This window comes from Gopherus evgoodei, chromosome 3, assembly GCF_007399415.2.
Source record: "Gopherus evgoodei ecotype Sinaloan lineage chromosome 3, rGopEvg1_v1.p, whole genome shotgun sequence".
Taxonomy (NCBI): domain Eukaryota; kingdom Metazoa; phylum Chordata; order Testudines; family Testudinidae; genus Gopherus; species Gopherus evgoodei.
Genome location: NC_044324.1, coordinates 173063254 through 173081296, shown reverse-complemented (window position 1 = coordinate 173081296; position 18043 = coordinate 173063254). Strand labels below are relative to the sequence as shown.

At 44.9% G+C, this 18043-nt stretch overlaps 1 protein-coding gene across 1 annotated transcript; it reads left to right on the top strand.

Annotated features, from left to right (window-relative positions):
* Positions 1–2326: 2326 nt before the first annotated feature.
* On the top strand, positions 2327–17410 carry FAM177B (family with sequence similarity 177 member B). The gene is made up of 5 exons (XM_030557461.1): positions 2327–2495; positions 4055–4207; positions 6199–6265; positions 12993–13090; positions 16985–17410. The coding sequence occupies exons 1-5, from the start codon at positions 2469–2471 to the stop codon at positions 17201–17203; spliced, it is 564 nt and encodes a 187-aa protein (XP_030413321.1). The 5' UTR covers positions 2327–2468; the 3' UTR covers positions 17204–17410.
* The last annotated feature ends 633 nt before the right edge of the window (positions 17411–18043 follow it).

The window sequence follows — 18043 nt, the reverse complement described above, 5'->3', positions numbered from 1 at the left end:
GGCCTGACCCAGTGCTCTGTGCTGCGCAGTGGCGTGGCTGCCTGTCATGGTGCTCTGGGCGGCGTGGCTGTAGCGCCACCAGCCACTGTTGCTCCAGGCAGTGCGGTAAGGGGGCAGGGAGCAAGGGGGGTTGAAGAGAGGGCAGAGGAGTTTTAGGTTGTGGTCAGGGAGTGGGAGGGTGGATAGGGGTCAGGGTGATCAGAGGGCGGGGACCACGGGTTGACTGGGGGCAGTCAGAAAGGAGAGGGGGTTGGATGGGGCGGCAGAGGGCAGTCAGGGGTAGGGGTCCCATGGTGCTGTCAGGGAACAGGGGTTTGGATGGGGCAGGAGTCCGGGGAGCCATCAGGGGGCAAGAAGTCAGATGGGGTCGGGGGCCGGGCCACGTCTGGCTATTTGAGGAGGCACAGCCTCCCCTAACTGGCCCTCCATACAACTTCCTAAACCTGATGTGGCCCTCAGGCCAAAAAGTTTGCCCACCCCTGCTTTACATAGTAAGTTATTGGGAACCATTCTAGCCAGGTTCTTTGAAGATGTAATCTCACCCAGGTCCTGGTCTGGGTCCAAATGGAGTCTATGCTCTTGATGGGCTCATATTTAGAGCCTTCTCACAAGATCACAAAGACCCAGTTCTGTTGCTTCCCACATTTTCTTGTCCTGTTTTCCCTTTTCAATTGAGTTGGGAGCGGGGGAGAGAGCAGAGGTTCATATGCTTTTAACATTATTACCTGCTACTCCTGACCTATCTTAATGCGGCTCAGGGGGGATCTGGAGAAAGACTTATTCTGCCCCTCTAGGCTGGAGGATATTTGTGGTGATACCAAACATGGGAATAGAAGGAATCTAAAGTCTCTGAAGCTGAAGAGTTAACATAGGTCCTGCTAATGCTTATTCCTTGCATTTCTACTCTATCCCTAATGATATACATTGCTGGAGGAAAATGCCAACATGAGGTGTTTTTGGCATTGAGAGAATAGGATGAGAAACTTTTATGGAACATAAATTCAAGATGACTTAGCCTACAAGTGCTGTGCAAAGTCCCTATCTTTCAGTACTCATCTTGAGATTATTCATGCCATTTTCTATTTTTGGTATAAGTAGCTCACAATAGCCTCTAGGGTATATTCTGATTTCACGTAGTCCCTCTCTGCGCCAATCGTGCTCTTGAGAATATCTGTGGATTCCATTGGGCATCTGAGGGACCCAGGACTGTGGTCTTTCATATGCACAATCTCTCCCCTGCTTGATATTAGTATCTTCAGGGGCTATGGTCTAATATTTGAGGTGAGTCGCTGGTTGAGCTCTGAATAGAGTAAATTGAGGAAAGAGTGGGGTACCTCACTTAATAATAATAATAATTATTATTAATAAAAAAAAAGCACACATTTGGTCTGAAAATTGTGACTGCACACTTTAGAGCATAGTGGTTTATTATTTTTATTCAAACTTTTGTCCATCTAAGACATGTCCCTTTTTTTGGCTTTGCATTTCAAATGTTAATTACAGTAGTAGGGAATATTTCTCTTTGAATACATTAAAATGAGTATTGTTATTGCATTTGCACTAAATTGAAAACATACGGAACATTCTTAACACAGTGAGAAGATAAAGAATGCCATGTGCATACACCTAACTGATAAGGTGATTTGGTTCTTTGCTATTGCTACTGGGCAGGTTACGTCAGTAGGTACCTGGAGCAGGGGAAGAAATTGTACTTCCTAACTAGTAGTAGGCCTGTTTTCACCCACATTTGCAGCCTTCTCTGTTGTTCCAATACCAAAGATGCCAGATACGTTGCATTGATCTATTTTATTAGATTTCCTTTGATGATTGGCTAGTTCTGCTAAGAAGTTGTTTAGCAGTTGCTGATGTATGGGCCTATTCCTCCTAACTGCCAGTAGGTGTCATACCAGTTGCAAGAAATATCTGTGTTTGCCTGGTGCGTGCTTGGTTCCTTCACTTTGCTGGAAAAAGTAAATATTACACCTGTGACTTAGCCTTAGTAAAGTCAAAGTTCACTTCATAAATTAAGCAAAACCCAAGGGAAGCAAAATGCTGAAAATGTCCTCAAGAAATGTGATCTGCTTTAAAAACACCCAGCTTGCAGGGTTTTCAACACTGCCCTCTACCCCCCTCATTCCCCCCAAGCTATTTACGTGCAAATGTCCATGTCTTTGCCCACATTCCTTTTTCCACTGCAACCTGTCATCTTAACTCTGCTGAACATGCAAATAAAAAGGTCCTGCCCACAATTCAAACACAGGCCAGTCCTTTCAGAGAGTTGCATCCTGGAGCACTGAGTTTACCTTCTTTGACTTGCCTCCAGACCTGAGCTGCTCCCAATGCTACAGAGCAGGGTTTTTTCCCATGCACAAATTACGTACATGATCACTAAGTGTCATGGTTCTAGGTTTTTTCCCTTACTTGGCTTGGAAACAACTTAATCAGCTTTTACACTACAACTTCAAGTGATGGAAGATACCAGAGAGATTCTACAGGTGAATTTGCTTTTGATCTGTTGTTGGCTGGAGATTTCACACATTTATATATTTCAGCAATGTATTTATTTGATCCCACTGGTGTTCTCCTTCAAGCATAAGGAGAACACTGTAAAGTAGTATTTATTCTGTCTTTGGAATGTTAAAGGAATGATCTATTGTCTTGTTGCTTGTGACTGATTCAAAATTGATTAGTGGAGTGGAATGGGGAAAACATAGTAGCAGGTAGCATATATAACTAACTTTTCCTGTCTGACTTGAAGTAAGATATTTATTTTGAATGCTAATGAAGAATGCTATATATTGGAAGGGATAATATGAAAGAAATTAAAAATAAAATTATGGTATGTCATTGGGCTAAGAGTATAAGTAGTTTAAGAAATTTATTATCTTAAGGATTTCTCCATAGCTGCTTCATACCTATTTGCCGCCTTAACTCTAGATTATATTTTATATAGCTGTTGTTGAAATTTGACATTATGAAAGGATAAACTTTAAAAAGATGTATGCATTGTCCGTTTTGCTGTAGTCCTTACCCAGACAAAACCCAAATGGGCCCAAGTCATGCACTTTAAAAGGCAAATGTTAAAATTGGGCAGAAGGGGAAAGGAAAGAAAAAAATAGTAGGAATTGTGGAAAAAGGAAATCATGATTCTCCCCCATTGGATCTGTGATGCTCAGGGACTTGTCATCCCTATTTGCGAAGCCCTCAGTGCACATTTTGGTGCTATATAAATAGTATTGCCTTGTTGTTCAATTGCACAGTGGAAAGCTGCAAATTGTTCATTTAGGCCAGAGGTGGGCAAAGTTTTTGGCCTGAGGGCCATATTGAGGTTCCAAAATGTATGGAGGGCGAGTGTAGTGTATTAAATTGCTCCCTGTAGGAATATGCTACTTATGGCTGAGGGTCTGGTGCTCTGTAAGTGGCACATTCCTACAGGGAGCAATTTAATACACTACACCCAGGGTCTCGGAGCCGCGCTGCCCAGCACACTGGCAGCACGGCAAGCTGAGGCTGCGGGAGGGGCCAGGGGCTAGCCTCCCTGGCCAGAAGCGCAAGGATCAGGCAAGACAGTCCAGCTGGCTGTAGTTTGTCCACCTCTGATTTAGGCTGTGATGTTGCAAGGTGCTGAGCGCCATTCATGTTGCATGATTTGGCCCTTCTGACACTTTTTGTTTTGCTGTCGTGAAGTGTGTCTCATATTAGATCGTAGTAGTATACTCTGAGTCAATGGCAGAAAACATGTACAGACATTTGAAGACCCATGGAAGAGCTGTTTGAGACACCAACAATTGTACCTGTTCTTGTAAGAGCTGGATGCACAATCATGACACAGGCCAGGTTTCTGTAGCTCCGGCTATGCCCTGGGCCTCTTTCTTCTTTCCCAAACTGAAATATGCAGGACTCTTTATACCTTTTTGAGGGCTTAAATAAGATTCTCAAACCCAGTCCTGACATTCCTTAGCCTAAGAGTTAAGGTGAAGCTAAACACTATGCAGTCCATTGTCCATTCAGTGTACTAAGAGGGCACTCCTGGTGGGTGTTTTCTGATGAGCAGGAGGAGGATGGCTTCCAGCACAATGAGATGAAGGATAAAGACAGGAGAGAAACAAAGTCTCCAAGGAGGATCATTTACTTTGCAAATGGTGAAACCATGGAAGAGTATAGTACGGAAGAGGAGGAGGAGGAGCAGCAGCAGCCACTTGACACGGTGAGCCCCGTTATTAGCTTTTAGGAAACTCTGGGAAGACTGGAAGAGGGGAGGAGTGTTTCTGTTCTATGCACGTTAGAGAACACTGCACTCTTCACAGCCATAATAGCTAGCTCTGTAGATAATCACGTGCCTCTTTTTTTTTTTTTTTCTCTCTGTAAATATTGTGACTTCTCTAACCAGTCACAGAACAGATTTAGATAGCAATAGTACAAGCTTCTCCAAGTTCTCCTTGTTGTGGAAAATCGACCACACCGTTGCATTTAGATCAGACATCCCAAGGCTCTTTTTATTTCATACAAGCATATATGCAGGGAGAGACAGCATAGACTCCACGCAAGAGGCTGGCTGCTCTACATATTACAAATTTTACCAAGCTTATAAAAGTTAAAACCGCAAAACATAGCATGCTGGTTATACATGTTATTTGCCTTATTTGGAATATAATGTTGATGATAAGCAAGCTGACCAATTAATTCTCCATCTATGGCTTTTCCTGTTATTGTCTTTGCCAGTCAAGTCTGCGGTTTGACCGTTCTAGCACCTTTTCTGTAGTCCTGACAGCAGGCTCAGCTGTTGTAACTTAACAGATATTCTGGTTCCCCTTTATCCAATTCTAGTTCCTCTTTTTGGGGCCCTGACCACATCTTTCTGCCTCAGCATGCCCTTTGTACAGAAAAACAAGTTTAGCAAAAGTTAAAACTCTTGCTCTAGCTAAAGGCTTTTGGGCCTACTCTTACTCTATTCTCAGCAAAAAGCCTGGGGCCTTGGGTAAGGTAGTGTCAAGGTGGGGGGGGTTCCCTATCATCCTGCTAACGTGCTTTATTCCTGATGCCCACGGGACTGACTGCTGAGGTGAGAGTAGTGGTTAAGCAGATCAAAACAGGAGGAAAAATTCATGGCTTTTATTCTATACCCCTACCTAATGATAGCTGCATCTTGTGGTGACGAGGCAGCAAGGAGATGAGAAGAAACCTACCCAAAAGAAATTTATGTCCCCAAGCAAAAACATGCAGGAGCATGTCTCCTGGCGTTCAGTGACCCATTCCTAAATGCCATACATCCGTTTCCTCATCTCCAAAATGAGAACAAGACTGAGGGCAGAGGTGAAAGTAAGCCGGTATGATCCAGTACGGCATTCTGGCAAGAGCCAGTACGCCATGTCAGACTGGACCAGCTTCCGTGGCAGTGATTTAAAGGGCCCAGGGCTCCAGCTGCTGCAGAGAGTCCCAGGCCCTTTAAAGTGGCACTGGAGCTCCGGCGGCCGGGCTTGGGCAGGGATTTAAATGGCCTGGTGCTCCTGCCACTGTGGGGAGCCCCTGGCCCTTTAAATCCCCACTGGAGCTCTGGATTTTTCACACTTCAACCCAATGAAGTTATACGGGCCTAATTTCTGAATGTACACAAGGCCTTAGTTAATTTGTGTTAATTCATCCCCATGTAGACAAGCCTTAAGTTACTGACCTCTCAGGGATACAGTGTGGATAAGTAAGGTTTGTAAATATCTCTGAAAATGTAATGTATTATATTTAGGCTAAGTATTGACATTTACATGTGTCTATTTCTGTCAAATCTCCAAATATTTTTAGTATTTTGGTCTGATTCTGCAAATACTTAACCTGTGAACAACTTTATTCACATGAGGAAGTCTCATTGAGTTCAAAGTTCCTCAGAGGTTTATGTATTTTGCAAGATTAGAACACAAAGGGTCCATTGTATATATGTTCATTGTACTGATGATTCTTGTTGGCTTGGTAAATGAGACTGGTATCCCTAGACAGAGACTTGCTGTAAATCAGCTGAGACTAGCTAGCTTGAACAGCACCCTTTGTAGAGACTGAAGAAAACAATTAGCTTTCTCCCCTACACAATGAGAGAGCCCTTGCATATGGCAAATATTATGGGCCAAATTAATCTCTGGTACAACCCCATGGACTAGTTCTGCTTTGTATGTCTAAAATTAAGGTTTTCCTTTTGTTCCTGTTTTGTAGTCCAAACTCTCCTGGGGGCTCTATCTGCGACTGTGGGCAGTTCGAATCGCAACAACTTCACTATTTAGTAGGTATATTTTTTTTGGCATCAGTGGGAGAGTTATTTTAGATGAGTTGAATATAATTACCATTAAATATTATTAAAATATATGACCACCACCAGAATGTTTTCCTTCATCTTTCATGTATTCTCTCAAAACTTAGTGTTGCTATTCCATAAAATATCTCTCTCTCTCTCTCTCTCTCTCTCTCTCTCTCTAGGTATTTTCTTTCAAGGAAATAGACATCCAGGTAACACTATTAAATACGAAATACTTTAGGTTAGATTATTTGGGATCAGGCCATTTTCATTTTAAAAAATCAGTTTCTTACAGCAAGAAGAAAGAAGCTCCCACCACTGTGGGGACTGCCTCAGCATGCTCAAGAGAGCAACCTGAATTCAGTGGCAGGAGCCTGATGGCTGTACCAGTAGGTCATGATCTGGCTAGGCAGCCTTGGGGACTCTGACTTTTGTACTACTCATAGACTCATAGACTCTAGGACTGGAAGGGACCTCGAGAGGTCATCGAGTCCAGTCCCCTGCCCTCATGGCAGGACCAAATACTGTCTAGACCATCCCTGATAGACATTTATCTAACCTACTCTTAAATATCTCCAGCGATGGAGATTCCACAACTTCCCTAGGCAATCTATTCCAGTGTTTAACTACCCTGACAGTTAGGAACTTTTTCCTAACGTCCAACCTAAATCTCCCTTGCTGCAGTTTAAGCCCATTGCTTCTTGTTCTATCATTGGAGGCTAAGGTGAACAAGTTTTCTCCCTCCTCCTGATGACACCCTTTTAGATACCTGAAAACTGATATCAGGTACCCACATGTCTAGCACAATGTGCCATGCTGCTGCTACTGAAGAAGAGCAGGTTTCATTGAAAATAACCTCCGCAGCAGATGATTTCCTGTGGGTCTGCTGCCATGAAGCTGGTCTTACTTTCCTTCAGCCCTCTAATATTAAGTCAGCTTTTCATTGTTACAGTGATGGTTTTAACCAACACTAGCATCTGTATATGTCATTTTAGTTGGCAGGTGCTAGGTATCCTTTTCATTTCTAGTGTGACAGTATATCAAATACTGCATCCAAAATAATTACCTTTAAAAGAGCATTAAAATTTCAGAGTCAAGCACTCAAAAGCTAGGAAATGCCAGACTTAAGGGTGCCTGAGCAATTTTAATGTAGCCCCCTTATGCATAGGAATTATGATATAATCTTCTTAGTTACATGATCACATACATGTCTACCCTGATATAATGCAACCCAATATAACATGAATTTGGATATAATGTGGTAAAGCAGCACTCTGGGGGGTGGGCTGTGCCACTGTTGGCTAAGAGAAAGAAAGACAACGGCACTGCTTGGCAGCACAGTTCTGGTAACAACTCCCAGTGCACAAACCAACAAACTCCTCACCCCCCCCAAGTGAGTGATCAGAGGTACAGGTAGGTACAGGACTCACCAGCCAGCCTGAGACAGGCAGGAGTGGAGTCTTCTAGGTAACAGCCCGTCAGCCCCTCATGGCAAGGCATCAGCACACATGAGTCGACTCATCTCTACCTGAACAGAGCTCATTATTTTTCCACTACAGTGGACACACTTCCGGAGCGGCCACCCAGCCCAACCTCACCTGGCTCCCGCATCTACCAGTGATCTAGGGCAGCAGTGGTGGTACACAGCGGGAGAGACATGAGAGCCACGGCACAGCATCCTGCCGGAGGCTTGCCCCACTCCACCCCACAGGGCCCAGCTCCCCATTGAGGAGTCAGGCCGCACAATCCCTGCTGCCCACATAGCAAAGGCCGTGGCCAGCCAGCACAGCCCTCAGCAGAGAGGCAGGACCCAGGAGGCACCTCACCCAGCAGGGAAGGGAGAGAGGACAGAGACCTGGGGTGGGAAAACAGGACTTCCCTGTTCCCTGCCTAGAGCAAGATTGCAGCAAACAGCCCGGGGGTAGCTGCTGTGTAACTCAGACCTGCTGTGGTCACAGCTGCTGCCATGCTGACCCCTCGGCCTAGAGTAGGGGTTGTAAGGGTGCTGAAAACTAGCTGGGGATCAGTGTCCATCAATTGAAGGCCAAAGCAAGTTCAATATAATGTGGTTTCACCTACAACATGGTAAACATTTTTGGCTCCTGAGGGCTGCATTATATTGGGGTAGAGATGTACTTTCCCCCATAAAACCCTTGCCTTATTCAGTACACACAAGGGATGGTGCTCAGTGAACAGTTAGCTATTCAGTATCTGATTTTATCCTCTTCATTCCATGTGTGCCCCATGTGTTGTTTACTGCACACCATCAAAACCCTAGAATTATTAATTTCCTCCTGAGCGTCTCTATGATGCTGTCGTCTTAGTGCTGTCATTGGAGTGGTTCACAAACACAATGGAGTTATTTTCACAACACTGTTCTATGGTATGGAGATATTACCTCCCTTTTACACACTGGCAATTGATGCACAGAAATTAGAGCCAAAATTGTCAAGTGTCAACTAATTTTGGGTGCCCTATTTGAGATGTGTTTTTTGTAAGTACATAGAATATTAAGGTGCTTAATGCTCGAAGCAAAGCTCTTGTTAACTTTTATTGCAGCTGTGAGGTCAGCATTTCTACAATTCAGATCTCATGTGTGTCAATCTGGGACTCAGAAAATGAGATGCGTGCACACAATGGCCACCTGTGAAAACTTTTATTGCCTGACACCACATAGGAACTTTTCAGCAGAGGCTGGGATCGAATCCTTTTCTCCGAGACAGCATTCGATTATCTTAATCATGACACTGTCCTTTCTGTTCCTGCAATCCCTGCCTCATTCACTGCACACTTTCCAAATTGTGCAACAAATGAGGAAGGGATCCTGCAGACAACAATCTCCTTCACTACACAATCACGATCCATTCCCAGGATCCATTCACAGTCTGTCCTGTGTCCTGAATGAGGCAGAGGTCCTGTGGAAAAAAGAGAAAATTAAAGACTATCACAAAGCAAGGCAATATTAATTCTGGCATCTTTGGCACCTTAATGTTCTTTTAACTTTGTTTTTTCAGGAAATTGAATTTAAAAAAAAAAACTATCTTGTGAAACTATATTGACCCACACACACATACAGGGGTCATCACCAGGGTTTGGATATTTAGATACACAGCACAGTTGACTTCTCTGCCACTTGAGTTAAAAGGAACAGCAGAATGTTGTTACCCCTTCTAGTGGCAGGTCAACATAAAAGATAAGATGCAAACTTTGGCCATGGGTTTCACAGCTATTTGCTATACAGCAAAGGAATAGTGAGACTTGGGAATCATGAGTTCAGTTCCAGGTTCTGGAGGAAAGGGTGCTTTAGTGGTTTATAACCACTGGCCCTGTCCCCTTCTGCTCCTGTCCATCACATTCTCTGTTCCAGTTGCCCTATCCTGCATTTTTCTTCCCTGTCTCTCCTGCTCATACCTCTACATTCTAGTCAGGCTGCTTGCTCCTCTGTGCTTTCTGGGTACCAGCAAGGGGACCATTGAGGGTGCAGGAGATGCAGTCTCCCTGGTCTCAGTTACAGTGGCTCCTGGGAACTGGGCAAAACAGTGGAAGGGAAAGAGCTACTCAGTTAGGGATGATGACGCTCAGACGCTCTTTGGGGATGGTTCATGCACAGTCTGGTCAACACATAAGAGCTGTGAGGGATGGAGCATGCTCAGTGCAGATGGAATCTTCTGAGAACTCGGCTTCCAGCTTTTAACAAATCTCTACTGTGCACATGTTAACAGATTTTTTTCAGGGATGTTGTAAAGACCAAAACTGGAACTGGATTCAAAGGAGAATTACATAAGTTCATGGAGAATAGGTTCATCAATGACTATTAGCCAAGATGATCAGGGGTGCAACCCCATGCTCTGGGTGTCTCTAGACCTTTGACTGCCAGATGGTGAGACTGGACGATGGAATGGATTACTTGATGATTGCCCTGTTCTGTTCATTCCCTTTGAAGCATATGGCATTGATAGATGTCAAAAGACAGGATAGTGGGCTAGATGGACCATTGGTCTGACTCGGTATGGCCATTCTTATGTTCTTATACTATGGCTTATAATGTGATCAAATCTGGGCAAATTTTCATAGGGATGGCAGAAGGTACATCCTGACACCAGGGCAAAGCCAAATCTCAAGTCCGTGCTCTAAATCATGGATGTTCCACAGCTTCCTCAACGAAACAGCTATAACCATTTTTTCCCTAACCTCGTTCTTGGAAATGACAATAATGTTAGTTGAAACTTCTGCAAAAATTTCAGCTTGAGACAGACACCAGGCATGGAAAATTTCAGCTCCAGCAGTTTAAGTTTGGCAAAGTCATAAGCAGCTGAAAACAGGATCTTTATAATGGAAAGTGTTAGGCAACTTTAACTATAGTCGTCACTACTTGCCCCGCCTATAATAAATGGCATTACACTAACTCTTCACTTAACGTTGTAGTTACGTTCCTGAAAAATGCAACTTTAAGTGAAATGATGTTAAGCGAAGTCAATTTTCCCATAAGAATTAATGTAAATGTGGGGGTTAGGTTCCAGGGGAGATTTTTTTTTCACCGGACAAAAGACTATATTATATATATATATACACACACACACACACATAGTATAAGTTTTAAATAAACAATTTAATACTGGTACACAGTGATCGGGGCGGCTCCATGCCCCAGGATGCCAAGCGCGTGCTTGGGGCAGCAAGCCACTGAGGGCGCTCTGCCGGTTGCTGTGAGGGCGGCAGGCAGCCTGCCTGCCTGCCGTGCTCGGGCCGGCAAAATGCCTAGAGTCGCCCCTGACAGTGATGATGATTGTCAAGCTTGGTTGAGGAATCAGAGGGTGGGATATTTCCCAGGGAATGCCTTACTGCTAAATGATGAACTAGCAATTGGTTGAGTCCTCAAGGATTAACTCTCACACTCTTCAAGGCAGCAGGAATGGAGGGAGGGGAGACAGCATCACAGACAGAGACACACACCATGTGTGAGAGAGAGATGTGCATTTCCCCTTTAAGTAGCTGACCCTACTCTTAAGTACACTGCCTTGTTAATTAGATCAGCTTGCTGAGACTGCAGCTACTGCCAGCAAGCTCCCTCTGTCCTGAGCTCTGTCATGTGTCCCCCATGCTCTATGGAAGATGAGGTAAGTGGGGTGCAGGAGCAAGTAGGAGGGGGACACACTGACAGCCCCCCTCTTTCTTCCCCCTTCCCCCCCAGGGCTGGCGCTTCCATTTAGGTGACCTAGGTGGTCACCTAGGGTGCCAGGATTTGGGAGGGCGGCATTTTGCCATCCTCGGCAGCAATTCGGCGGTCGGAGGTCTTTCCACGCTCCAGGTCTTCGGCGGCAATTCTGCGGCGGGTCCTTCACTCGCTCTGGGACCTGCCGCTGAAGTACCCCGAAGACCAGGAGCGCGGAAGGACCCCCCGCCGCAGTATTGCCGCCAATGACCAGGGCCGCGGAAGGACCCCCTCCTAGGGCACCAAAAACTCTGGTTCCGCTCCTGCTCCCCCCGCACAGCAACTCCAAGGCAGAGGGCAAGAGCAGCACATGGCAGCGGGGGGAGGGACAGCTAAACTGCCGGCAATTGATAGCCTGCTGGGCAGCTGCTGCACAGGGAACTTAGGGGAGCTGGGAGCTAATGGTGGAGCTGATAGGGGGGCGGCCGGTCCACCCTGGTTCCAAGCCCCCACCAGCTAGCTGCAACAGGCTGCTTTTCCTGCAAGCAGTGGGCAAAACAAGTGGCTGCCAAATGACGTTAGAAGGGAGCATTGCACAACTTTAAAGGAGCATGTTCCATAATTGATCAGCAACATAACAACGAAACTGTTAACTGGGATGACTTTAAGTGAGGAGTTACTGTAATTGGTAGGCAGGAGGTAAAACAATGGGTGGGCACAATCTACCTGGGGGCTTTAGAAAAATACTTCAGTATCCCAGATTAGACTGATATAGCCAACTGAAAATCAGGGCACAAATAAAGGTAGAACTACTGAATCAGATTAGAAATTGGCAGAGGGACAAGAAACTGAAGCCATAAAGAAAAGAAATGGGTCAGAGTGAAGACAGGTTGACAAGCATAATACTGCAGAAAGATGGATTAGGACAATCTAGCTCTGCCAACTGACATTATTACATACAATTTTGATAAATTGTGGTACTCCAGGCAGCCAGTGCTAAGTCTGAAAAAGTTGCACCTGAAAGCAGTCACAATGACTTTTTTTTCCCCTTCAAAAATCAATAGCCTCCTAAACACAAGAGATATAAAGTCCATCTCTTCTCTCTGATAAAGAGGAAGGGAGACTTTCGTTAATCGAAAGAAGATCCTGAAAGGAAAGAAGACTTGTCTACGACCTCGTTACTGTTTGAGAATGAATTGACATGTAAAACAACCCAGGCTGAATTTGTTTACACAAAGTGTAGCTGAAATACAGTATGGAAGAAACTGCCTCAGACTGCAACTGGTATAAGTGACATATAATACATCATTTCCAGGAATGCTGGCCAACTCTTTGGTAAAAAGATTGAAATTAAGTAGTTTTCTGGAGTGAGGATTAGACATACTGAAAGTGGACTTGTATTTCCTGAGCTGATGAAGACAGTCCTTGTCCTTTTGTTCATATATACGTCAGTGTATAAAACCATTTCTTTTCTCCCACCACATAAAGTGGCTCTCTATACAAGCTTCTTACTTATCTAGGGGATAGAAGTGCTGTTATTCTTTCTCTTCCCTATCTTTTCAGCTTGCGAATTCCTCGGTGAGAAGCTTGCCATGCTCTTTGGACTCAATGAACCTAAATATCAATATGCAATAGATGAATACTACAGGGTACAGAAGAAGGTAAATGAAATGCATACATAGTTTTTTAACAAGTGGAGAACAACAAATATGGCACTTAATTTATCATGTTTTATTATTAAGAACCAACAGTCTTCCTTCCAAACAAGATTCTCTCCCCCAAAGAATTTACAATCTAAGCCAACCTGTGTGCATGTGTGTTCTTCCTCTTTTTTTCTCTCTCTCTATATGTAATTTTCAGTGTATCACTTGTGGGATCCTCGAAGCTTTACTGGATCTGTACAGGTCCTATGAAAAGCTTTGAGATGTGCTGGCATCAGAATGGACTATATACATTGAAGTGGCTGTGATTTAACTTTCAGGCTACAGGGTTTTGATTTTAAATCTTTGTATTGTGTATTAGTTCTCTTCCAAAGTGACTTTTGGAGTCTTACTCTGCGAGTTGACAAGGTTGAGCTCCATTGCAAAGACAATCTGGATATGTTTCCTGGTAGTGGGGGAAAGTTTGGTCATTCATTCTAACATCACTCCATGTTAGCAGATTCAGAAACCACTGTTGGGATGGGGGTTGGAGAAAAATGTTGCCACACCTGGCTGGACTGAGTCAAGGTGCTGTATTGGCAACACCTAAACAGAAGACGTTTGAATGGTGGTCCTAGAATAGAGAAGTAAATGAAAATTCCATGAGGACTCAGCAAAACCGTGGAGAAGTCTTGGGGTGTGAACAACACAAACTCCTTAAAAAAAACTTCCTATTTTTAGTATTATTTTTTCTGTTGTCAGCTATTTACAAGGCACTAGGGGTCGGCTCTACTGAAATATTTATCTTAGCCTTGCTGGCTCATGGTCCAGAAGACTGTTCCAACTGAATAATGTAGTGTAATTCCAATTGTCCTCTTACTCATTCCTTCCAAAACTTGGAACAAAAGGACCTTCCCTGCCCTGCTATGTTGAGAAACTGGTTACTGATCACTGTGATATATGGCTGTTTTGTTGTAGGTTAAGTTGATCAAAGGCATGTCTGTTTCTTGAGGAAACTGCTGTGCACAAATGAGCATGCAGATGAAATGTTATATTCAGCTAAGGACACAGAAATTGGATGAGTTCTGGCAACAAAGTTTTACAAGAAACAACTTTTTGAATTATGGTGAAAATGGATGTGTAATGACACCACCACATTTTCAGACAATTTTGCGTGGTTGAAGGCTGCTTGTAAACAGAGATGAGCCCAACCTGCAAATTTTGACCTGGGTCTGTATTTTGAATCTCCCCCAAATTTCAGAGATTTCCTTATATAGAATTTGAGTTTGGTCCTTTTAGAGAGAAGGACTAGTCACAATTTTTTTTTATTCTAAACCCACCACAGACCCCCCAAAATCTGAAATACTTACTTGGGGTCAGCTTTATTCTTTAAAAGATGGTCTTGTTGCCTGATCTATGAATTGTGTATTAATTTGATTACTTAAGAATTCCCAGTTAGCACCCCAAGCTTGGATAGGTTCTTGTCTCAAGATCAAGGCCAGTAGTATTAGAATTACTATTCAGTTGGGAACCCTGATGTATACGGTTGCAACACTTATGGAAAACCTTCTGTATATGTGATAGTTTTATTAATACAGTAAGAAAAGTCACAAACATTCCAACCCAGCAAGATAGATAGAGATAATACAGAATTTGCGTCTGAGCATCCATATACTCACACCATCCGTTGCAGAACGACCTGAAATGTTAGTCATTATCTGCCTCACCATATTCTCCCTCCTCATCACCAGTTCCAGTGCTCATCATCCTGGCACTGCCCAAGAGCTACATCTCTCCCCTCCTAAGCGCACAGGCTGGGAGACAACTTTTATAATGTGTTACGCTGACACTGCTATGCCTAACATATATTCAGTAGGGATTTCTTTCCTTGTCCTTATTTGTATTTCCTCACCCTACTAATGTTGGGGTGCCTTTGTCCCACAAGTCAGTAGGCCTTTTACCTCAAGCTTAATTAGAATATATGTCAATTTGGTTACCATGGCACTCTTGTGATCAGCCATCTTCGAATGTTCCTAATTTAAAATATCCCAAACCAATATAAACTAGAATCTTATGGTTACCTGTTAGCAGTTTAGTCATTACAGCATTTTCTTATGATCTGGGGTTACTCCTGGTTAACTGCATAGGCCGAGGCTTTGGTGCCTTATTCCTTGTTTAGCCAGGACTGGCGCTAAGGTTTTGAGCGCCCTAGGCGGATGGCAATTTCGCCGCCCCGCGCGCTGGTCCCGCGGCTCTGGTGGAGCTGCCACAGCGGTGCCTGCGGGTGGTCCACCGGAGCTGCACGAGCAGCCGACTGTCCGCGTGACTGCGGGAGCTCCACCCAAGCCGCGGACCACCGGACCACCCACAGGCACCACAGCGGCAGCTCCACCGGAGCTGCCTGCCGCCCCCTCCGACGGCGGCGCCCTGACCCAGGCGACACCCTGGACTGCGGGCTGCCGTGGCGGCGCCCTGACCCAGGGGATACCGTGGACTGCGGGCTGCCACAGTGGCGCCCTGACCCAGGGGACACTCTGGGCTGTGGGCTGCCACGGAGGCTCCCTGACCAAGGGGACACACTGGACTGCGGGCTGCCGTGGAGGCATCCTGACCCAGGGGACACCCTGGACTGCGGGCTGCCGCAGTGGCGCCCTGACCCAGGGGACACCCTGGGCTGCCGGCTGCCGCCAGCAGCTCAGACTCCCTCTCTGTCCCAGCAGCAGTGGCTGCTCAACCATTTAAAAATAAGTTGAGGGGCGCTTTTTGGCGCTCCCAAATCTCGGCGCCCTAGGCAACCGCCTAGTCCGCCTAAATGGTTGCACTGGCCCTGTGTTTAGCTAAGCTATTGTCTTATAGGCTGTGGCCCATAAACTCCTTGCTTTACTGCCTTAACTTATGTCTGTGCCTTACCTAGCAAATATCTATCCCTATAGGCTACACTCCTACTTTGTGTGAAAATGGCATTGTGGATTTTCAGTTTGTAGACCAATAATTTCCATATTAAATATGTTTTTACAGGTGTTTAAAAATATAAAAATCTCATCTCCCGCTCTGCAAATTCAGCTTGAGATTTTCCACTCAGGTTGGTTCTTTCTGGCTCTTCACTAGTCAAACACTGTGCTTTCCATCTGTGCAACCCCATTTGTCCTCAAATTTAAGCCCTCAAGTACATCTCTGCAGACCTATTTAATTCCTCATAGTGGGTTTGACAAGGGAAACTGAGGGCATAAGTTGAGGACAATAGGATTGCGTAGGAGGCTTTGCAACTGGAATCTAACAATTCTGACCCACCAGGGTGCCCCCCTAAACCCTCCAAAAAATCCAGCTTACCTTGCCAGAGCTATATGTTCTGCAGAACTAGCACAGCTTAGAAAAAAGTAGTAAAAATTACTTTTTTTCACTGAAGCAAATAGATCTCTTTCTGAATAGGATGACCAGATGTCCCATTTTTAAAGGGACAGTCCTGTTTTTTGGGGACTTTTTCTTGTATAAGTGCCTATTACCCCCTACTTCCTCTCCTGTTTTTTCACAGTTGCTATCTGGTAACTCTATTTCTGAATAAACTCATAGAGCAAAGCGGTAAGAGGGTGGTGATTTTACATAGTTACTTTTCAGGGTAGACTTTAAGTATGTTTCATGGCTTGTAGCATTTTTAATTCCAGAACAGATCACTACTTCAGAAACTTAAAACAAGTTCCAAGCTATAGTGCTGGCCTTTCTCAGAGTTCCTGTTACTTCTGTGTATAACGGTTACAGCCAGTTAGACAGCAACCCAACCTTATGTAATGGAGCTACTCAGCCCAAGGTAACAGAAAACTCACATTGCTATCAGTGTCACTGTCTCCTTATAGTTGCTATCAGAATAGGTTTCATTTTGTCCAGTGAGTTTTTCTTATTGTCTTGTCTTCATTGCAGGAAAGTGAAGATGATGAAGATGGTGAAAAGATCTCTGAGACAAATGAGGCAGAATCTCTGAATGAAAAACACCACCTTGAGGTACAAAGTGTAGAATACGGATCCATTAGACTCAAGGATGCTGTGGAGTTTTCTCAAAGAAGCACTTTTACAAATATTAATGAGGCTTCAAAACATGACCTACAAAGTCCAAACTCTATCTCAGCTGTTAAGAAATGATGGCAACATTGGCAGTGTGGTCTCTTCTGATACTGAAATAACTCTATAATAGGACATGAATATATCATTAGCATGATCTGGGCCTAACACATCACATTCCTTTGTCCAGACGTGTTATTCAAATGTCCAATAGCCAGCTTGATAGAGCCAAAATAGCTCTGTGACGGAAAAAGGTAGAAAGGAGACAGTGAAGGTTTAATGCTGCCTTCTGTAACATCTGAGGCCATGTCTACACCTAAATTTTGCAGCGCTGGTTGTTACAGCTGTATTAGTACAGCTGTATAGGGCCAGCGCTGCAGAGTGGCCACACTTACAGCAACCAGCGCTGCAAGTGGTGTTAGATGTGGCCACACTGCAGTGCTGTTGGGCGGCTTCAAGGGGGGTTCGGGGAACGCGAGAGCAAACCGGGAAAGGAGACCAGCTTCGCCGCGGTTTGCTCTCGCGTTCCCCGAACCACCCTGCAAACCGCAGGGAAGGAGACCTGCTTGCTCGGGGGTTCCGGGAACGCGAGAGCAAACCGGGAAAGGAGACCAGCTTCGCCGCGGTTTGCTCTCGCGTTCCCCGAACCACCCTGCAAACCGCAGGGAAGGAGACCTGCTTGCTCGGGGGTTCCGGGAACGCGAGAGCAAACCGGGAAAGGAGACCAGCTTCGCCGCGGTTTGCTCTCGCGTTCCCTGAACCACCCAGCAAACCTCAGGGAAGGAGACCTGCTTGCTCGGGGTTCGGGGAACGCGAGAGCAAGCTGGGGAAGGAGACCAGTTTGATTACCAGAGGCTTCCTCGGTGATGCTGGGATACCTGCTTATTCCACGGAGGTCAAGAAAAGCGCTGGTAAGTGTCT